General features: G+C 52.2%; 1 protein-coding gene across 1 annotated transcript; it reads left to right on the top strand.

The window, feature by feature from the left end:
* The first annotated feature begins 17,655 nt into the window (after nucleotides 1-17,655).
* Nucleotides 17,656-22,458, top strand: LOC125513635 (hydroxycinnamoyltransferase 2). Its single transcript, XM_048678796.1, has 2 exons — nucleotides 17,656-18,238; nucleotides 21,317-22,458. Exons 1-2 carry the CDS (start codon nucleotides 17,813-17,815, stop codon nucleotides 22,217-22,219), a joined length of 1,329 nt encoding a protein of 442 aa, XP_048534753.1. The 5' UTR covers nucleotides 17,656-17,812; the 3' UTR covers nucleotides 22,220-22,458.
* The last annotated feature ends 472 nt before the right edge of the window (nucleotides 22,459-22,930 follow it).

The raw sequence follows: 22,930 nt of genomic DNA, 5'->3' as shown, positions 1-22,930 counted from the left end.
CAACTTTCAATAAATTTTACCATTTATACTTTTCCTTATGTAATGTCATTACTTTCCATAAGATTAGAATATGACTTTTTCATTATTTTCCTTATTTTGATGACGTAAAAGGAAAAAACTCAAACTAATCCTTATTATATAACTCTCACTTGATTACATAGATAGATAGATCATGAAACTAGCACTCGAAAATAGTCATACTAAACTTTTATTCGACTAAAACAAAAAATAACTGAGGATTGAACTAAAAACTGGTGAAGATAAAAAAATTGATGGTGATACGATACCGAGGCATCTCCCCAAGCTTGGCGAAAGCCAAGGGGAGTGCCCATACCCGTGTACTCAAGTCTCCTTCTTTGGTGATGTTGGTGGTGATGAGGTGGTAGACTTGTCCTCCGTCTTCCATGGCAGGGGTTCACCATCATAAAAAGATGGACGAGTCTACGGGGCCCTGAAACTTGCAGCTAAACTCATACCTTTGAATCTTGCTTCATACTCAAAATTTTGATTTTGGAGATCATAAATTTGGCCTTGGAGGTGATTGATTTATTCGTTGAAGTTGAAGACGATGTCCTTCATGGACTGGCCATCCACCTTGACCTTGCAATCACGGGTGAATTTCGCGATCATGGAGTAGTTGGCACTAAGCCCACGCTTGACCATCCCTTGGCACTTGAAGATCTCCTGCTCCACCGCCTTAATCCTGTCCTCCACGCTTCCCGTCTTCTTGGGCCCTTGAACATCCCAGGTGTGGAGCACCCTGATACGTCTCCAACATATCTATAATTTATGAAGTATTCATGCTGTTATATTCATTCTTGGATGTTTTACAATCATTTTATAGCAACTTTATATCATTTTTTGGGACTAACCTACTGACATAGTGCCCAGTGCCAGTTGCTGTTTTTTTGCTTGTTTTTTACATCGTAGAAAATCGATACCAAACGGAGTCCAAACACAGCGAAACCTTTTGGGGAATTTTTATGGACCAAAATACACAACTTGGGCCAAAGAAGTACCAGAGGGGTGCCCCAAGGGTTAGTTGTATCCTTTGGTGCCCATCATATGAGCGCGTGTGTGGATCACACCATAGGTTTAGTTGTATGTCGATAGGACTATGCATTGGAGGGCAAGAGTGGCGGAAACTTCTTCCTACCATAGAAATTGATTCATACTGGATTGAAGGGGGACCAATATATCTTAATACAATGGTTGGGTTTTACCTTAATGATCTTTAATAGTTGCGGATGCTTGCTAATAGTTCCAATCATAACTGCATAGAATTCCAAGTAAGGGATGGCATGCTAGTAGTGGCCTCTCCCACATAAAAACTTGCTATCAGTCTAGTAACTTAGCCAATTGCTTAGGGACAATTCCGCAAATCCTACCACCACTTTTCCACACTCGCTATACTAACATAATTGCACTTTTATTAAAACAACACCTAACTTTTATTTCTGCATTCTTTATTATCTTGCAAACTTATCCCACTACACCTACAAAGTACTTCTAGTTTTATTACTTGTTTCTAGGTAAAGCAAACGTTGGTGTGCATAGAGTTGTATCGGTGGTCGATTGAACTTGAGAGAATATTAATTCTACCTTTAGCTCCTCGTTGGTTTCGACACTCTTACTTACCGAAAAAGGCTACAAACAATTCCCTATACGTGTGGGTTATCATGGCGCGTGTCCTCGCAAATCACCCCTCTCCATGGCTACCAGAACTCATCTTATTGAACCAAAGCGCGTTCGTGAAGGGCAGATCGACCCACGACAATTTATTCTTGGTTCAGTTATTGGTAAAGCTTTTTCACCAAAATAAACACCCCTCCCTTCCCCCAAAGCTAGACATCTCTAAATCCTTCGACTCTATGGTGTGGCCCTTCCTCTTGTAAATCCTTCGATATCACAGTCTTGGCTACAGGTGGACCGGCTTAATTGTTTTCATCCTTCGCACCTCCACTTCCCGTGTCTTGGTTAACGGAAACCCATCGACACAAATCGCGCATGCTTGAGGTTTGTGACAGGGAGACCCAATGTCCCATGTGCTCTTTCTCCTCATAATTGATGTCCTCGATGCGATCATCCGGCAATTCGATCAACAACAAGTTTTCCTACCCCTCTCGCAATGGGGCATCAAGCATAGATCCTTTATGTTCGTAGACGACGTGCCACTCTTCTTGTGACTGTCGCTCCACGACATAGAGGGAACCAAGGCCACTCTTGATATTTTTTGAGGCACTTTGGGTCTCAAGGTAAACCTATCAAAAATGCTATCATCCCGATCTAGTGCCATGAGCTTCATCTGCAAGGCCTCACCAAAAGTTCCCCTTGCACGATTCATCCTTCCCAATAAAATACCTCTGCCTTCCTCTCTCTCACTCGCAGCTTAAAAACCCCGATTTCATGCCCCTGGCGGACCAATTCACAAGCAAGCTCCCCTCTTGGAAAACTGGTTTGATCACACCATCGTCCGCATCATCTTGTTATATACCATGATCACGACCATGGGCATCTACCATATGCTTGCTTTGGACCCGACGCCATGGTTTCTCAAGGAGGCCGACAAGTTTAGGTGGGATTTCCTGTGGGCTGGCACAGATTGTGCAAAAGGATGCCAATGCTTGGTCCCCTGGACGGATGTGCACTCGCGTTTAATTTGGAGGGCTCAGTTTGCACAACCTCAAAGCTCTCAACGACTCCCTAAGAACTAAATGGCTTTGGAAACAAAAAATTCCGATGTTCTCCCCTAGTTGTCCTTGAAGCTCTCCCTTTCAGTTAATGCCACATCCATCTTCAAGGCATCTTCTTAGATTGAGACCAGAAACGGTGCTTTAGTGATATTTTTGTAGGACCACTAGATCTACGGAGCTCGTATTCCTCATTTGGAACCCGATGTTGCTGCGGTTGTCAAGCCTGCTCCCCTAGCCAGTCGGATGGTTTAGGAAGGCCTTCATGTATCCTCCTGGGTGAGCGACCTTCATGGCCGTCTTCCTGCCGCCACGATCATGCAGTTCCCCTACCATGTGGCCAACAATTTCAGGCTCCCCAATGACGCATGGCATTGACTCATGGAGCTAGAAGTGGATGACTATTGTATGCTACTCATCCAAATCCACGTATGAAGCCTTCTTTGCTGGTCGTATCTCATGTGGATGGGATTATCTAGTATGAAAACCCCGGGCGCCCATAATATTCAAGTTCTTTGTGTGGCTTGTGCAACAAAGCAGGTGTTGGTCCTCCGATCGCCTTGCCAAACGAGGGCTCCTCCATCAGCCGTCCTGCCCTCTTTGCAACTAGTGTGATGAAATGAATGTACACCTCCTTGTCCGGAGTATCTAAGCCCGCGAAGTTTGGCTTAGTGTGCTCCATTGGACTAGCCTCGTCCGCCTTGCTCCTTCATCGACTGACCAAATTCTTCCATGGTGGTCTTTGTGGCAGCAGACGTTATCTCCCAAGATGCAACAGGATAAACTCAGTCATTATCCACACTCTCCGTTGCATTTGGTTCAAGAGAAATATGAGGATATTCAAGAACAAATCCCTTCTCGCCTCGGCAGTTGTCAATAAGGTCCGGATCTTTTGCGTGAGCGAAAGAAGGTGGGGATGGTAGTCTAAAGCGAGTAGTAGGCTAGTCATGCTTGTGCCAACCCCGGTGGTTTGTGTAGGTTGCCATGGATGATATGCGGCTTTACATACCCGTTCTTGTAACATAAACATTGTTTTCTATCTTAATATATAGGCACACAGAGCTCATGCGCATTCTAAAAAAACTAATCTTGTGTCATTCTCAGATTCGAAATTATCTTGGTTTGGATTCCGAGTTTCTCGACATAATCCAAGCTCAAATACGAACTGGGAGCTCGTGATTTGAAGCAAGCTCGTCTGCTAAGAATAGAGACATAGTCGCTCTGTTTCTAAATATAAAACTTTTTAGATATACATAGATATATTTAGAGTGCAGATTCACTCATTTTTTTGTTCCATACGATTGTTCATATTGAAATCTCTAAAAGGGCTTATATTTAGGACCGAATGGAGTAGTATATAATTCAAAATCCGCCATTGTGTCTCATGTGAGCGGAGTAACAAATCCTCCAAAACCAGGAAAAATATAACAAAACTGTTGGAAGGGAGAGAGAGGATTGGTGGAATAGTTCGTTGTATTGCTTGAGCCTTGTGGGCATATATATAGGAGTACAATGATCTACTTGGAGTACAAGACAAGCCAGAACAAATCCTAGTCTATCTCGTCTTTCCTAATAATCACGATACTCAACATCCCTCCGCAGTCACAACGGTAGCGACACAAACGGTGAGACTGAAGAAGAATCCGAAGGCAAGCGGACGGACCCCCCCCCACAGTCGTAACGGCCGATGCATCGCGGAGTCATGGCTGGAGTGGAAACCGACGAGGTTGCTCAAGCAAGGCGGTAGCCCTTTGTGTCGTTGTTGAGGTAGCCGAGAGCATGGGTGGTGGAGCCGTGGTCAAGGTAGCCGTGCGAAGAATGCCGTGGTCGATGTCGAGTCAGGGTGGCCGGTGTCGAGGAAGTCGCCATGGAGCCGCGGGCGCAAGGGGGCGCCGAGTTAGCATGGGCGCAGTGGTGTCGAAGTAGTGGTGCGCCGGAAAGGAGATGTTGTTGACGACGCGTCGCGGCGGGTTTGCCAAGCCCGGGGACACATCATAGACGAAAGCACGCACCAGTGTTGCCAGCACCGGGCATGCGTAGACGGACGAAGACGAAGTTGACGGAGCACCGCACCAGGCTTGCCAGGCCCGGGGACACGTCGTGGACGAAGGCACGCGGCGGTGTTGCCAGCACCGGGCGCGCAGAGATTGGGACCTGCACGAGCTATACGCCATGTCGAAGAAGTCGGAGAGGCCAGCAGAGAAGAACACGACGACGATTGTGGCGTCCATCGGCGGGGGGCCGATGTCACCAACGGTGGTCGGAGTAGACGAAGTGGTCGGGGTAGATGACGGCGACGCTGGCGATGGGCTGGTGCTGGGCAAAGACAAAGGGAGGTGGACGGGCAGCGGCAGTGGCTATGGGGTAGTCGCGGCGGCGGCCGAAGAAGAGCAGCTGCGGCGGCCTGACGGCGGCGGCTAGGTTAGGAGCGCGGCGGCGATGCTCGAAGGAGGCGAAGAACCCGACAACATGACGAAGACCGACGCGGACGGTGGCGTTCCCGCGCCAAGGGAGACGGCGCTGCGCATACCACAGAAGGTCAACGTGTGTGACGGCGGAGTGGACCGCGGGCCGCGACGCTATGGCCCGAAGGGGCGACGTAGTGGCGGTGGGTAGGTTGGGGCGACGGCGGGAAGACCTCGGGGCGGCGGCTGGGACCGCGGGCCATGGCGTTGCGGCCTGAAGAGGCGACACAACGACGGCGCGCGAGTCGGTGCAGCCACGGTGATGGCCTCGGGCAGCGGCGGAGACCGCGTGCCACGCTCGCTACGACCCGATGGGACGACGCAGCGACAGCGTGAGGGTCGGTGCTGCCACAGAGACGGCCTGGAACAGACATACTCGATGCGGAGGTAGACCGCGGGACGCGGCACTACGGCCCAAAGGGGCGACACAGCGGCAACACGTGGGTCGATGCAGCCGCAGGGAGAGCCACGGGGCGGCTGATGAAGACATGTACCTAGGGTAGGGGCACGGACCTTCCCAAGTAGCCCTACCCTAGGACATCCCTAGGAGAAGTCACCTTCCAATCGACTTGAAGGTATCTCACTCGACGTACTCAAGACACTCGACCAGGAAGCTATCACTCGACCATGAAGCCAACCACTCGACCGCCAGGAGACCTATAGTCGCTCCGCAGGCAAACGGTCAGCTGTTAAGTAGTCTTTATGGTCGTTATAGCACTTTATTAGGTAACGCCCCACCTTAAATGTACCATAAACCCTGCATTACTGAGGGCAGGAGGGGGCCGGCGAACTCTATATAAGCCACCCCCCTCCTCAGTATGAAGGGTTCGCACCCCTATTATTCACACGCCAGTAATCCAGTCGACCGCCTCCGGGCACCGAGACGTAGGGTTGTGACTTCCTCCGCGAAGGGCCTGAACTCGTACATCTTGGTGTGTTTACAACTTCCCAATAGCTGAGATCTAACCTCTCCATACATACCCCCCTACATCACTATCAGAGTTAGAACCATGACAGTTGGCGCCCACCGTGGGGCAGGAATCTTAGCGCCTGATTGGGGAAGTTGCGGTTTTTCCGATCCCTTTGATCATGGTTTCATGCGGAGTTTTGGTGGAGGGCCGCGAGATCCGTCTCGGCGCGCTCACGTTCATCGCCGACGACTCTGCCTGGCTTCAAGAGGCGCCACTCGACGTCGACGCGCTCCCCGTCCACGGTGCGACGCATTTCCGCGCATTCGTTCGTGGCGTCCTCCTGCGGCAGCCGTCGACCCAGTATCGGTCGAACCCCAGTATCAGTCCGATCACCCTACGCACATTGCCACCCCTGGGAGGCAAGCTTTGGTGGTCGACCCAGTTGTCGAAGGCACTCGACTGACCAAAGTTCTGATGGATGGTGGCAGTGGCCTGAACATATTGTATGCTGAAACATTGAAAGGGATGGGCATTCCGATGTCCAGGCTCAGTGCCAGCAACATGAGCTTCCATGGAGTCATTCCTGGAAAGAAAGCCGAGTCACTCGGCCAGATTGCTCTCGACGTGGTTTTCGGTGATTCAAAGAATTACCGCAAGGAAAAATTGACATTTGAGGTTGTGGACTTCCAAAGTGCTTACCATGCTATCCTGGGCCGGCCGGCTTATGCACGCTTCATGGCTCGACCATGCTACGTGTATCTCAAGTTGAAGATGCCCGGCCCCAGAGGTGTGATCACCGTTACCGGCAATAGGGGGAAAGCTGAGGAGTGTTTTCAGAAAGGATCGAAGATTGCTGACGCTCAAATGGCAGTTGTTGAGCTGCAAGAGTACCAGAAGACTGCTGATCCGAGTGAATTGCTACGGGCCAAGAAGCCTGCTTCAGAATCTGCTTTTCAGTCTTCCGGCGAAACTAAGACAGCTCACATTCACCCGACCGACCCCGATGCTGCTCCGACTCACATCTCGACGACGCTCGACTCCAAATAGGAAGAAGCGCTCATCCAGTTCCTCCGTGAGAACTAGGACGTCTTCGCATGGAAGCCTTCTGACATGCCTGGAGTTCCCAGGGGGCTGGCTGAGCACCGTCTACGAGTCGACCCGAAGTTCAAGCCCGTGAAAGAACATCTTCGACGGTCCGCCGTCCAGAAGAGGAAAGCTATTGGCGAGGAGGTGGCTCGGCTCTTAGCAGCGGAGTTCATCCGAGAGATTTACCACTCCGAGTGGCTCGCCAATGTTGTCATGGTCCCCAAGAAGGACAAGTCACTTCGCATGTGCATTGATTTCAAACATATCAATCGGGCCTGCCCGAAAGATCATTTTCCCCTCCCTCGCATCGACCAAATAGTCGACTCGACTGCGGGGTGCGAGAGATTGTCTTTTCTAGATGCCTATTCCGGGTACCATCAGATCCGTCTGTATGGACCCGACGAGATCAAAACAGCTTTCATCACTCCATTCAGATGCTTCTGTTACATCACCATGCCGTTCGGCCTCAAGAACGCCGGAGCCACATTCATGAGAATGATTCAGAAGTGTCTACTCACTCAAATCAGTCGGAATGTGGAGGCATACATGGATGATATTGTGGTCAAGTCACGGAAAGGTTCCGACCTGCGGGATGACCTTGCTGAAACCTTTGCCAACCTCAGGAGGTATGATATCAAGCTCAATCCATCAAAGTGCACGTTCGGAGTTCCAGGTGGAAAGTTACTCGGTTTTCTCGTTTCCGAACGGGGGATCGATGCCAATCCTGAAAAAGTTGGCACCATACTCCGGATGAAGCGTCCTGTACGCGTGCACGATGTCCAAAAGCTTACAGGCTGCTTGGCCGCTCTAAGTCGATTCATTTCTCGTCTCGGTGAAAAGGCGTTGCCTCTTTACCGACTGATGAAGAAGTCTGACAAGTTCGAGTGGACTCCAGAAGCTGACGCAGCATTTGCAGAGCTCAAAGCTCTGCTCTCCACCCAGCCGGTGCTTGCTGCCCCAATCAGCAAAGAGCCTCTGCTGCTTTACATTGCAGCCACAGGACAGGTTGTCAGTATGGTACTTACGGTCGAGCGGGAGGAAGAAGGAAAGGCCTTAAGAGTTCAGCGCCCAGTCTATTATCTGTCTGAGGTTTTGACCCCTTCAAAACAAAGATACCCTCACTATCAGAAGCTTGTATATGGGATTTACATGACCACGAAGAAGGTTGCACATTACTTCTCTGACCACTCCATTACAGTCGTCAGCGACGCCCCACTGTCAGAGATTCTGCATAACAGAGATGCAACTGGTCGAGTGGCCAAGTGGGCGATTGAACTCCTTCCCTTAGATATCAAGTTTGAAGCAAAGAAGGCTATCAAGTCCCAAGCAATCGCAGATTTCATCGCCGAGTGGATTGAACAGAAACTTCCGACTCAAGTTCACTCGGAGCACTGGACCATGTTCTTCGATGGATCTAAGATGTTGAATGGTTCCAGTGCTGGGGTAGTTCTAGTCTCCCCTCGAGGAGATAAGCTCAGATATGTTCTCCAGATTCACTTCGATTCCTCCAATAATGAAGCAGAATATGAAGCACTTTTGTACGGGTTGCGCATGGCCATTTCATTCGGCATCCGTCGCCTCATGGTCTATGGCGACTCAGATTTGGTGGTTAATCAGGTGATGAAGGAGTGGGACGTCAAAAGTCTGGCTATGACTGGTTATTGCAATGCAATGGGAAAGCTAGAAAAGAAATTCGAGGGATTAGAGCTTCATCACATCCCCCGACTGAAAAATCAAGCAGCTGATGATCTGGCAAAGATAGGCTCCAAGAGAGAAGCCATTCCCAGCAATGTGTTTTTGGAGCACATCCGCTCGCCGTCAGTCCAGGAGGATCCTTTCACAGAAGAAGCCCCACAACCGGAAAGTGCCACAGATCCGACTGAAGTCGAAGTTCCTGATGTGGTCGACCTAATCATGGAAGTCTTGGCAATCACTCCCGACTGGACGATACCGTACATCGCGTATATCCTAAGGAAAGAGCTCCCAGAGGACGAGGAAGAGGCTCGACAGATCGTCCGCCGATCCAAGGCCTTCACAGTCATAAAGGGGCAGTTGTATAGAGAAAGCGCGACTGGAATCGGTCAGAAGTGCATAACACCAGAAGAAGGTCGGATAATCCTTGATGATATCCACTCGGGGACCTATGGTCACCATGCGTCATCTCGGACCATTGTGGCTAAAGCATACCGAGCGGGATTTTACTGGCCTAGAGCAAATGAGATGGCAAAAATAGATAGTGGACAAGTGTGGAGGGCGCCAGTTCTACTCCAACATGTCACACAAGCCTGCATCAGCCCTGAAGACCATTCCACTTGTCTGGCCCTTTGCTGTTTGGGGACTAGACATGGTTGGTCCACTGAGAACAGGCAGAAGTGGTTTCACTCATGTGCTTGTGGCAGTCGACAAGTTCACCAAATGGATTGAAGCTAAGCCTATCAAGAATCTTGATGCTTGCACTGCTATCAGTTTCGTCAGAGGGCTAACATTCAGATATGGAGTCCCGCATAGCATCATCACTGACAATGGGTCAAACTTCGATTCGGACAAGTTCAGAGCTTTTTGCGCCTCTCAAGGCACTCGAGTCGACTACGCATCGGTCGCCCATCCCCAGTCGAATGGACAAGCTGAAAGAGCAAATGGTCTGATTCTCAAAGGACTAAAGCCTCGACTGATGCGTGATCTCAAGCACGCGGCAGGTGCTTGGGTCGACGAGCTTCCGTCAGTTCTGTGGGGATTGAGGACCACCCCTAACCGGTCGACTGGAAGAACTCCATTCTTTCTGGTTTATGGAGCTGAAGCAGTTCTGCCAAGTGATCTTCTTCACAACGCGCCCCGAGTCGAGCTTTACACCGAAGATGAAGTAGAACAGGCCTGGCAAGACGCAGTCGACCTCCTCGAAGAAGAGAGGGAGATGGCCATGATCAGATCGACCATTTATCAGCAAGACTTGCGTCGATTTCACGCCCGGAATGTGAAGAGTCGAGCCTTCCAAGAAGGAGATTTGGTCCTCCGAGTGGATCAACAGAAACCACACAAGCTTGCTCCTACTTGGGAAGGCCCCTTCATCATCACCAGAGTCCTCCACAATGGAGCGTATCACCTCTACAATGTTGATCGCCAGATCGACGAGCCACGAGCTTGGAATGCGGAACTACTCCGCCCCTTTTACACTTGAGCTCTCCCTTGGACGAGATGTAATAAGGAAAATTTCTGCAGTTTATTTTTATCAAAGACAAGAGTGTTCCAATAATTGCTGTCACTTCTGTTTGCTTATGAAATCCCCCAGTGGGTGACTTAGCTGCGAATCCGTTTCGCCTAAGCTCGAAAAATCCTACCGAGTGGAGAGCGATCCTCCCACTCGGGGGCTTAGCTGCAGTCCTGCACTCGCCTAAGTTTGAAAAAATCCTACCGAGTGGAAAGCGATCCTCCCACTCGGGGGCTTAGCTGCAGTCCAACACTCGCCTAAGTTCTCTCACTTAGAGACTTAGCTGCAGTCCGGCACTCGCCTAAGTTTGAAAAAATCCTACCGAGTGGAAAGCGATCCTCCCACTCGGGGGCTTAGCTGCAGTCCAGCACTCGCCTAAGTTCTCTCACTTAGAGACTTAGCTGTAGTCCGGCACTCGCCTAAGTTTGAAAAAATCCTACCGAGTGGAAAGCGATCCTCCCACTCGGGGTCTTAGCTGCAGTCCAGCACTCGCCTAAGTTCTCTCACTTAGAGACTTAGCTGCAGTCCGGCACTCGCCTAAGTTTGAAAAAATCCTACCGAGTGGAAAGCGATCCTCCCACTCGGGGGCTTAGCTGCAGTCCAGCACTCGCCTAAGTTCTCTCACTTAGAGACTTAGCTGCAGTCCAGCACTCACCTAAGTTTGAAAAAATCCTACCGAGTGGAGAGCAAACCTCCCACTAGGGGGCTTAGCTGCAGCTCAGCGCTCGTCTAAGTGTTTAAAAATCCTACCGAGTGGAGAGCAAACCTCCCACTCGGGGGCTTAGCTGCAGCCCAGCGCTCGCCTAAGTGTTTAAAAATCCTACCGAGTGGTGAGCAAACCTCCCACTCGGAGGCTTAGCTGCAGCCCAGCGCTCGCCTAAGTGTTTAAAAATCCTACCGAGTGGAGAGCCAACCTCCCACTCGGGGGCTTAGCTGCAGCCCAACGCTCGCCTAAATGTTTAAAAATCCTACCGAGTGGAGAGCAAACCTCTCACTCGGAGGCTTAGTAGCAGCCCAGTGCTCGCCTAAGTACAAGACACAACCCAATCCGTGAGTCGACTGCTACCTTCCCCTTCGGAGCGGCACCGCTGGCAAATACAAGGTTATTCTGAGTGAAGATCAAGGTCCACTCGACGAATCAAACCATGAAGATATTCAAACGAGAAATCAAGATCAGATAAAGCCTAAAAGATCCCCGACCTCAAAGTACTCGAGCCCTCGGCTCGGCAGAGTTTAACGGTTACAAATCCACTCGGCATTCCGAGGTAAATTTAAAGTTTTTCACTCCTCAAGAGGAGGACTGGAAGGGGCGACGAACTCATCCAAGTCGATCCCGTCGGCAATACGGGTGGCAGCGGCGATGAAAGTCTCCATGAAGTCTTGAAAGCTATGCTTCTTGGTATTGGCAACTTGGATGGCCGCCAGCTTTTCTTCTCGCGCCTCCTTGCAATGGACGCGGACCAGAGACAGAGCGACATCAGCACCACATCTAGCAGAAGATTTCTTCCATTCTGCCACTCGACCTGGGACTTCGTTAAGTCGAGCCATCAGAGACTTGAGGTCGTTCTGAAGCGTCATCCCAGGCCAGAGTGATGTGTCGATCCGCGACATCGCAACTTTCAGCCGAGCCAGATAGTCAATGACGCTGGCAGTACAAGATTCCAGACGGAGCACGTTCATTGCAGCCTCGTCCTTCACAAGAGAGTTAACAGGGTCCAAGCTTGGCTCCACTCGACTGGTCTCCTCTTCAAAGTTCTGGCAGAATTCTGCAAACACGATTCAAGAGTAAGACAGTGGCCCTACACAGGCTTGGTAAACTGCAAGACAGTCGGGGCAGAGTAATTACCTTCGAGCATGACGAACAGCTTCTTGGCAAGTCCACCGAGATAAGCCTCCAGATCTTTTACCCTCCCCGCCAGCTCACCCGCCTTGTCGTGCAGAGCCATCTTCTCCTTCTTCAGTCGACTGGCGTCTCGATTAGCTGTCTCGAGAGCAGTTTTCAGTCTGGAGTTCTCCTGTTCAAGAGTTCCGACCGAAGCCAGTTTCTCTTCTGCGAGCTTCGTTTTGCTCAAGGCCTCCTTCTGTGCCTCTGCAAGGTCTTGGTCCTTCTTCTTCAGAGCTTCCTCCAGTTTCTCTGCGGCACGTCGAGTGGAACCAACATCAAGAATGGACAAGAAAGAAAAGCCACCCGTTAAGAATGGAGAACCTCACCAGCCATACCTTTTGCTTCTTCTTGCGCCTTCTTCAAATTCTCCTGAGCAAGCTTCAAGTTAAGGTTGAGCTGGATCTGCTGATTCTCCAACTCAGTATAGCGAGCTACAAGTTCGCAAGATTTCTGTAAAAAGAAAAATCAGTTGACAGACATCCAAGATAAGTTGCTTCCGAGTAACTAAGAGACAATGACGACGTTCCTAAGACCACAGCCGAATCAAAAACATTCGACAGTAGTCTCGGGGACTACACCCAGTGGGTGCACTCAGCGTGCCCCCACTGGTTCGACCAAAAAAAAGTCGACTGCCCGCAGTCGACCGGATACAGTTCCACTCGACCTGGCCCGACCAAACCGAGTGAAGAAATGCAGCTACAGCAACACAATGTAAAGACTACAGTCGACTGCCAGCAGTCCACCGTAGTCTCGGGGACTACACCCAGTGGGTGCACTTAGCGTTCCCCCACTCGTCTGAGAATTGGAAGACACACCCAGTGGGTGTACAGATGCAGATGCAAAAGATCTTCGGAAAAGAGACTCTTCAAACAGCATATCATAACAGACCAAGTGTTGAGTCGACTGACTTGGACGTTGCTCTGAAGAGCCGAACTCGCGTCATAGGCTGCTTGGCTGGCCTCCCGAGCCATCTTCACTTGCTCCATCATGATCCCCGCCTGGCGTATAGCCTCTTTTGCAGCAGCCGCTTGGTCCTCAGGGACGGGGTATGCGGCAAAAAGTGAAGACGGATCCGCAGTCGACGACGAGGGCCTCGCACTCGCCAGAGGAACGGCGAAGGTCACAGAAGCCCGAGTGGTGTCACCACCATCCCGAGCCACGCCCTCGGACGCCGGAGTGGATTGGGGGGTCTTGTCAGCCGACGCCCTCTTGTGCCTCCTCACTCTCAACGGACCGTTGTCGTCGTCATCCGGGAGGTCGATAACATGAGGAGGGGCTACAAAGGAAAAGTTCAATCGACCAGAGTTGCAATAAATGATCAGTCGACTCAATACAGAACGTCGGTAATCGTACCAGGGTTGGAGGTAATAGCATCCTCCATCTCTTGGTCGTCGTCCTTGGCGGAGACCTCAGAAGTAGCAGCACTGCAAGCCTCAAAAGTCAGTCGGTTGGCTCAATGGATCGACCAAGGATCCGTCCACGGTCGACAAAGGAAAACAAGTTTTATTATTACCCGGAAATGGTAGGGACAACTATCTTCATCTTGGGTAGAGCCTTGGGCGGCTTGGACAGCGTCGTGCGAGGGTGCTTGGGAACCTTCCCAGTCGGTGTAGGAGAAGAGGTCCGAGGGCGTTTCGACGACTGCCCAACAGAGGCAGTCGCCTTGCCACGTTCCCGCGCTGGGTCGTGTGTGTGCTTGGACCGCCCCTCTGGGCGGGGGGGTTCGACCTCCTCCTCCTCCTCTTCGCTGGAGTCGACGGTGTCGTCTCCCTCTCCTTCGTCGTCGGACTCCCACTCGCCTTGGTCGTCCCCACTCTCACCTCCGCTCGCCTCCCCTTCCTCAGTTGGCTCCTGAGCCCCGTTGGGCGTCGAGTACATCTCGGTGGTCGCCTGGAAAGCAATAGACAAGACGAAAGTCAGTCGACCAACTCAAAAAAGACCAATGCAGAAAACAAGATTTCAGTCGGGAGCATAAAGACATACCTGGTCCACTTCGTACGAGTTGTCGAGTGGAGTTACCCTCCTGGCTCCTCGGGGGTTGTCTTTGTTCCCCGTGATGCTCGACAGCCACCCCTCCAGCATCTCGTCGGTGACCTCCTCCGGGTGGATCCGAGTGGTGTCATCGAGGCCAGAGTACAACCACATCGGGTGGTCACGGGCCTGGAGCGGTTGGATGCGCCTCTGGAGGAAGACCTCCAGTAGGTCCATCCCAGTCACACCCTCACGGACAAGCTCGACCACTCGACCGGCCAACACTTTGACTTGGGCCCTTTCCTCCGGCGTCACTTTCAGAGAAGCGGGTTTTTCAGCTCGGTCGAGGGAAAAAGGAGGAAGACCAGTCGACTGTCCTGGGGTCGCCTGGTCCTGACAGTAGAACCAGGTCGACTGCCAACCACGGACCGACTCCGGGAAAGTAATGGATGGAAAACAGCTCTTCCCCCTCGCCTGGATCGCCAAGCCCCCGCACAACTGGATCACCTGCGTCCTCTCGTCACTCGACTTGGCCTTCTTGACCGATTGAGAACGGCAAGTAAAGATGTGTTTGAAAAGTCCCCAATGGGGGCGGCAACCCAAGAAAGCCTCACACATGGAAATGAAAGCGGCAAGGTATACAATGGAGTTGGGAGTGAAGTGGTGGAGCTGCGCTCCGAAGAAGTTCAAGAAGCTCCGGAAAAAAGGATGGGGCGGCAGAGAAAACCCTCGGTCGATGTGGGTGGCTAGGAGCACGCACTCACCGTCGCGGGGTTGAGGTTCGATCTCTCCCCCCGGAAGACGCGCGGCTTGGTGGGGAATGACTCCCCCCTCGACCATGTCGTCGAGATCCTCTTGCCGGAGCACTGATGGCATCCAGTCGCCCTGGATCCAACCTTTGGGCAGAGCGGTCCTAGAGGAAGATCCGCCCCGAGCTGACCTCTTCCCTTTCCCCGCCACCGCCTTCTTCGCGCGCTCCAGAGCGGAGGTCTTGCTCTTCGTCATCGTCGCCGGCGAAGTCTTGCACGGGCCCGCTGCGCTGGGGCGGGAACGGAGGTGGCGGAAGGACTTGCGAAGGGAGAGGGGCGGAAGAAAGGAGGAGAAGAGAGCGCACTGCTTGGAAACCCCGAGCCGGCGATTTATAAGGGACCGCTTCCGAGTGGCTGACTGGTAGGCCCAGGCTATCCAGTCAAATCCCGCAGCAGACGCACGCGCAGTATGTGGCGAAAAAGGCGACGCGGGGATCGAGGAGCTTCCGCTTTATCGCTTCCGATTACTACGGCCGCTCCCGCCCCGCGCGCTTCCCAAAATCCGAATCCCGTGACATCTGCGGGCCACAGAACAACTTGTCAAAACAGAAGACCCCGATCGCGCCGGCGCTCAGTATGTCACAAGCAGAGAAATTCACTCGACGAAAGGCCTGGAATGGATCAAGGCGACTGAAAAAGGTTGGCAACGTCATCCGTGATGATTGACCCAAAACGAGGCGCTCACGTAGCCCAAAGAATCAGTCGGAAAGATCTCCAACTCTTTTCCCACTCTAACCTCGATCCATTCGGGGGCTAATGATGAAGACATGTACCTAGGGTAGGGGCACGGGCCTGCCCAAGTAGCCCTACCCTAGGACATCCCTAGGAGAAGTCACCTTCCAATCGACTTGAAGGTATCTCACTCGATGGACTCAAGACACTCGACCAGGAAGCTATCACTCGACCATGAAGCCAACCACTCGACCGCCAGGAGACCTATAGTCGCTCCGCAGGCAAACGTTCAGCTGTTAAGTAGTCTTTATGGTCGTTATAGCACTTTATTAGGTAACGCCCCACCTTAAATGTACCATAAACCCTACATTACTGAGGGCAGGAGGGGGCCGGCGAACTCTATATAAGCCACCCCCTCCTCAGTATGAAGGGTTCGCACCCCTATTATTCACACGCCAGTAATCCAGTCGACCGCCTCCGGGCACCGAGACGTAGGACTGTTACTTCCTCCGCGAAGGGCCTGAACTCGTACATCTTGGTGTGTTTACAACTTCCCAATAGCTGAGATCTAACCTCTCCATACATACCCCCCTACATCACTGTCAGAGTTAGAACCACGACAGCGGCGGCGCTGCGGCCCGACGGGGCGACACAGCGGCAGCCCGATGCTCGATCGGTGGAGAGGCGCGCTGAACTCGGGGACGATCTTCACGGGACCTGCGAAGGCGCGCGCAACCGACAGGCCAGGTCGGTCGCACGACGTAACTGAGCGGATCGCGGCGGCGGGCAAGTGATCAATCCGACCGCGCGAGGTCGGGGACGCTCGGTGGAGGCGGGGTGTCGACAGAGGCGGGGTGTCGACGGAGTCGGAGATGACGCCGGCGACAGCGGGCGGCAGGGCGGCTATGATTGGCCGCCACATGGCGCGAGGCCGCCGGGTCGGGGTGATGCAGGAGTCCCGGTCGAAGCAGGGCGGTGACGGCCGGCATAGATCAACGGGTAGGTCGACGCGCGAACGGCGGCGGTGAAGGGCCGCCACATGACGCGAGGCCGCCGGGTCGGGGCGACCGGCGGACAGACGTGCGGACGACGCGCGAGGCCGCTGGGTCGATGAAGAAGCCGGCCGATCGTGTCGGTGTTGGAGTAGAGGCATACGAGGTCGACGGCAGCGGTGGGCGACGCAAATCGATCAAGATTAGATCGGAAAACAGAAAAGAAATCGCCGATCAAGTTGTCCAGCGGGAGAGAGACAGCCCCGGAGCAAAGATTCGAAAAAAAGACTTTCTAGGACAGCCGGTCAACACGACCGGCGGACAAACCCTAAGATACGGGCGGTGCGGCCCCCGACGACGGTCATGGAGGCCGACTGCTCCAGGGACAGCGCGTGGGTGCGAAAGCGACGGCGGCTAGGGTTTAGGATCGACGAGATACCATGTTAGAAGGGAGAAAAAGAATTGGTGGAATAATTTATTGTATTGCTTGAGCCTCGTGGGCATTTATATAAGAGTATAATGATTTATTTAAAATACATGACAAGTCAGAACAAATTCTAATCTATCTCGTCTTTTCTAATAATCACGATACTCGACCAAAACAAGGGAGTGATGCTCGTCCAAGATCATTGGCCGCTGCATTTTCATTTTTCGCCCAAGTAGGAATTAGGGGCAGCTGATGAATTCCCAAAATCGGAAGCTGCTGTCAGTGCTGATGCAGCGGATAGAGGTGGACAGATCAGGCTGATGTAGATCACCGGCAACGCGTCCACGGTCCGGTAGGTTGGACCGCGTCCACCGAGGAATTAAAGGGGTCCCGCTTCCGAGCCTGGTCATCCATCCCACCAACTCCCCACCCGTCACCAGCTCCTCCCACGAAGCAATCGAGCAAAAAAAAAAAAAAAAACTGGAGGCAAACGAGGGCAAGTCGCGCCATCCCGCCTCGCCGGCTATAAAACCCGCGCCAACCCCCGCTCGCTCACCAGCTCTCCACCAAGAGCTACCAAACGCCCTACTTTAATTTTAATTATCGCCGCTGCTCCCACGCGCGTTCCACGTACGTAGCGACGACCTTCCGCTCGCTTTTCTTCCGCCTAGTCTGCCCGCCAGATCTGCATCCGCGGATATGAAGATCACGGTGCGGGGATCGACGGTCGTGGTGCCGGCGGAGGAGACGCCGCGGCTCCGGCTGTGGAACGCCAACCCGGACCTGGTCGTGCCGCGGTTCCACACGCCGAGCGTCTACTTCTTCCGGCGCGGCGCGGGGGAGGGGGAGGAGGCGGGCCGCTACTTCGACGCGGAGCGGATGCGCCGGGCGCTGGCGGAGGCGCTGGTGCCCTTCTACCCGATGGCGGGGCGGCTGGCCCGCGACGAGGACGGGCGCGTGGAGATCGACTGCAACGCGGAAGGGGTGCTCTTCGTGGAGGCCGACGCGCCCGACGGCACCGTCGACGACTTCGGCGACTTCGCGCCCACCATGGACCTCAAGCGCCTCATCCCCGCCGTCGACTTCACCGGGGGCATCTCCTCCTACCCGCTCCTCGTGGTCCAGGTAAACCATGAATGCCACTCCGTGATTTTTCTCACACGCGAGGAACAGAGTAGGACGTGCCGACGAAGCAGAGCACAACGCGTGCGGTCGCGTGAGGCGTGCCCGTGAGGGGCGCTGGATGTCACCACCGCTGGGTACGGTAGAAACGGACGGTCGCGCGTCGCTTTCAGCCGTCGGCGCCGCATGTCCGCATGCAATGGACCGTGCCAGGTGGACCTGCAAGGAAATGGGACGAGGTGTGGCGTGTGGTTCGATCACTGACTTGTTGGCACACCTCGCAATTATCTGTTGGTCCCTCAATAAAAAAAACTGTCGGCCGACCTTGCCCCGCGTACTGGGCCTTTTTAGCGCCCTCTCTCTAAAAAAATCCTCATTGGTAGGCCGCCCTGAATTTCGCACCTCGCGTGAGGCTTTATTTTTCTGTCCTTATACCACTCCAAAAGTGGTAGCATCTTGTTCTTCACAAGAATGTGTAGTAGTATCATCGATCAGTTTGCGTAATTACGTGTTCAATTTATTTGAAATTGTCGACATGGGTCTTGTTTATGTGAAGATCGAAATTGCACTAGTGGAATTTTATGGCAACTTGCGTACATTACAAGTTTTGATTTACCATTCCAATTTGGCGTCTAATATCATTGCAATTCCGCGACATATTATTAGTTAGTAGATGGAATTATCTTTTTGTAGGTCTTTATTAGCTAATAAAATGCATGTAAGCAAATGATTGAGGATACCTGTTATGCAAATGCCTACAAAATAACTTGCCGGTGTGGCCCCTTCAGTGCATGAATTATCAAGCAGTTCAATTCCAGTGTTGGTGTTTTTAGTTTTTTTTTCTTTTTCAAAAAACATTTTGATCTATTCATCTTCTGTCATGGTGGTATAAGGAATACCAAAAATAATAAAAATTATATCCAGGTCCACATACCATTTAGCAATGACTACAAGCACTAGAGCGAGCGGAAGGCGTGTCACTGACATCGCCCCTCCCTCACCGGAGCCGGATAGAACTAGTTTTTAGTATACAATCGGAAAGCTGTCGGCAATGCCCCACACGAGCAACACACTAGAACAAGAATCACCACGGATAAACGAAAGCATAGGTTGGAAAGATCAAAGCTGTAGACACATGAACGAACATAAACGAGGACTGGATCTATGAAGATCCATAGGAGACCAAAACCGACCAAATTCCACGAGATCCGCCAGAAACAAACCTTCACACAGCCCTCCGACGACGCTAGACGCACCACCGGGAGGGCTAGGTGGAGAGGACCTTATTTTATCTTCAGGGAGCCGTTGCAGCCACGACTTCCTAAACGGGACACACACCATAATTGACCTAAAAAAACCCAAAAAACAGAGCAGAAACCCTCCCAGTAGAAAGGGCTAGGGTCCGCTGCGCCTTTATGGCCCTAAGGCCACTAGAGATGAGGCGGACCAGCGACACTGCCGGTGGGATGCCGAGAAGCCGTAATCACTTGTACACTCACGTTAGGAGGTGAAGGGGTATGCACATGAGCATACCTTAGTATTGGTGTTTGTAGTTATGGTCAAGTACTACCAAGGCGGCAACGAGCTTTGCTCATGGGGTGCACCCCGTTAATGCAGGAGGAAGAAGATTGGACACCCTCAAGGGTTTGGATCTATTTTTTAATTTCTGTAAGAGTGTTTTTGTAATGCTTTGTCCTACTTAATATATGGCCTTTGGCTTTTTCGCGAGAAAAAGGGCAAATCCAACAGCTCTAAAAAATTCAGGAGAATTAACTTTGACAGCATCTTCCCTTAAAGAAACATCCTTCCACAAAAAATAAATAAGTAAAAAATAATTGTGCTGAGAGCGTTGGGTGAGTGACCAGGTCGAATCCGATGATTCGTCGAGATCTTTCAAACACAGACGAACCAATACGTGATAAGGATTTTGTTTTGGAGCCCAATACCTGGCGAACGTTTCCCAGGAGGGGTTAGCATCCGCGAATGATTTTGATGGCAGTTTTAGTTGTAGACGGGTGGCAACTTTAGTTGTAGGGGTTGGCAGTTTTCATTTCGTGAAGGGATTTTTTCGTGAAAGTTGCCATCGTTTGATTGCGATCAAACGGTTGTGACGTGGTTCGCTGGGACCTCCCTCCTAGCGTCAGCTAGTTAATGTTACCGTTTGTTTTTTGCAGTTAATATGCTGACAAGGTTGACAGATCATAATCTTGTGCAATCTCGCAACTGCACCAAGATGGTATACAACCATCTGGTTGCTTGCTGCAAGTGTACTTTGCTTCGGACGCACATTTCATGTCGGTTGCGAGAAAGTGATTGCCTAACTGGAATACTGGTGACTTTTCTTGTGCTAGGAAGCAACCTATGATTGATCTTTCTGTCACGGTCTGAATTCTGTAGAGTAGTAGCTATCGTTTTTGGTCGAGCCTTCTGTGTTGTTAGCTGATTTTGCATTATGCGGCTGACTTTAGTTTTTGCGATCACAAAGTGCTCTGGGACATTCAGAGCTCGTCACGAGTCGTGATCAGTGATCACGGCCTTAAGAGGCTTTGGTGTTATTTGAGGGGTCATTTCCCATATGCAAGCCTCGATGGAGTGCAAGATGCCGAACGATAATTGTACTTGGTCGACTGGGTATTGTTCTTCATAAGACTAGCCATAATGGATAGTAACATACACTAATAACATACACATATTTCTAGACTATATTACTACCTTCATAGTGGGTAGTAACTTAAGTGTGATAACATGCAAAGATTCATTTCTTAGGTTATAGACTCATACTACATTGAAACATGTGATGTTACAGTAACTAGCTAAATTACTACAACTACCTCTCTTTTTATTAACTCATTGCCACATAAGCAAATTTGCTGAGTTGGACTCCATGTTACTGCTGAAGTTACTCCCATTATCGCTAGTCTAAGTAAACAAAATTGAATATTACTAGTGAGGCGGCGAGTGTGATAGAAAATCATTAATCGGTGCCGCATGCTCCAGTTGTGTTAGTACGATAGCTGTCAACTAAACCGGCTCGTTTTTATTTGCATGTTGCTGTCCCTGACTGGCGCGATTTTGCTGCAGGTGACCCACTTCAAGTGCGGAGGCGTCGCCCTCGGCATAGGCATGCAGCACCATGTCGCGGACGGCTTCTCCGGCCTGCACTTCATCAACTCATGGGCCGACCTCTGCCGTGGCGTGCCGATTGCCGTCATGCCGTTCATTGACCGCACCCTCCTCCGCGCACGTGACCCGCCGACCCCTTCCCACCCGCACATCGAGTACCAGCCAGCGCCCGCCATGCTGGACTCGGAGGAGCCGCAGGCCCTCACCGCCAAGCCGGAAGCGCCGCCCACGGCCGTGGACATCTTCAAGCTGTCCCGCGCCGACCTCGGCCGCCTCCGCGCCCAGCTTCCCACAGGCGAGGGCGCGCCGCGGTTCAGCACCTACGCGGTGCTCGGTGCACACGTCTGGCGGTGCGCGTCCCTGGCCCGTGGCCTGTCCCCAGAGCAGCCCACGAAGTTGTACTGCGCCACGGACGGGCGGCAGCGGCTGCAGCCGCCGCTCCCGGAGGGCTACTTCGGCAACGTCATCTTCACGGCCACGCCGCTCGCGGTGGCGGGCAAGGTGACCGGCTCGCTGGCGGACGGCGCGACCACGATCCAGGCGGCGCTGGAGGTGATGGACAACGAGTACTGCCGCTCGGCGCTGGACTACCTGGAGATGCAGCCGGACCTGTCGGCGCTGGTCCGTGGCGCGCACACGTTCCGGTGCCCCAACCTTGGGCTCACCAGCTGGGTGCGCCTGCCCATCCACGACGCCGACTTCGGCTGGGGCCGGCCCGTGTTCATGGGCCCCGGCGGCATCGCGTACGAGGGGCTCGCGTTCGTGCTCCCCAGCGCCAGCCGCGACGGCAGCCTGTCGGTGGCCATCTCGCTGCAGGCCGAGCATATGGAGAAGTTCCGGAAGATGATCTTTGACTTCTGATCAAACCAACAAGACGCACGCGCAACGCAGAAAGAAAGAAGCAGCACCGGAGCGATAGTAGGATGCAGCAATGATTCTTTGATTACACACGTAGTTCCTGCACATTTTCCCTTCCCTCTTTCCACTTTGGGCAGGACAAATTTTGTGCATCGTTATCAAATTTCCGACAAATGTATCTACTTAATGAACAGTCAATGCATGCAAACGTATGAAGAATATACAGAGTTACTTATATTTTATTTAAAGAAGGAAAAAGGGCACCCGCCCCGGCTCCATCGCATTACACGACGAAACCAAATTCGGTCTTTACATACACCAATTCAGCACGCGGAGGTGAACAACATAACCGGCTGCCTCTGCAGAGATAGATTCTTAACAGAAATTAAAGACATAAGGGCATCTCCAATGCTGATCCGCATCCGGACCATGAAAGCCATCTAATGAGGGCTTGTATCGGTTCAAACGCGTTTTCTCGCACATACCAGAGACAAACGTGGAGAAGGGAGGGCTCGCAAACCAGAGACAAACATGAGGGGCTTTACGAGAGCCCAGACGCTGTCACGCCCGCTTCTACCGCCCTGGCCCACCCAAACCCCTACCCTGCCCCTGTGCGCTTTCCTTCCGATGCACGTACCGCTTACCACGCAGTATTCATGCCGGCCCAAAGCACGCAACGCCCGTCATTGATGTCGTGATATGGCCGGAGGGAGG

Source organism: Triticum urartu, chromosome 6 (genome assembly GCF_003073215.2).
Source record: "Triticum urartu cultivar G1812 chromosome 6, Tu2.1, whole genome shotgun sequence".
NCBI lineage: Eukaryota > Viridiplantae > Streptophyta > Magnoliopsida > Poales > Poaceae > Triticum > Triticum urartu.
Note: the sequence above shows the minus strand (reverse complement) of the source record. Positions and strands in the feature narration are given on the sequence as shown.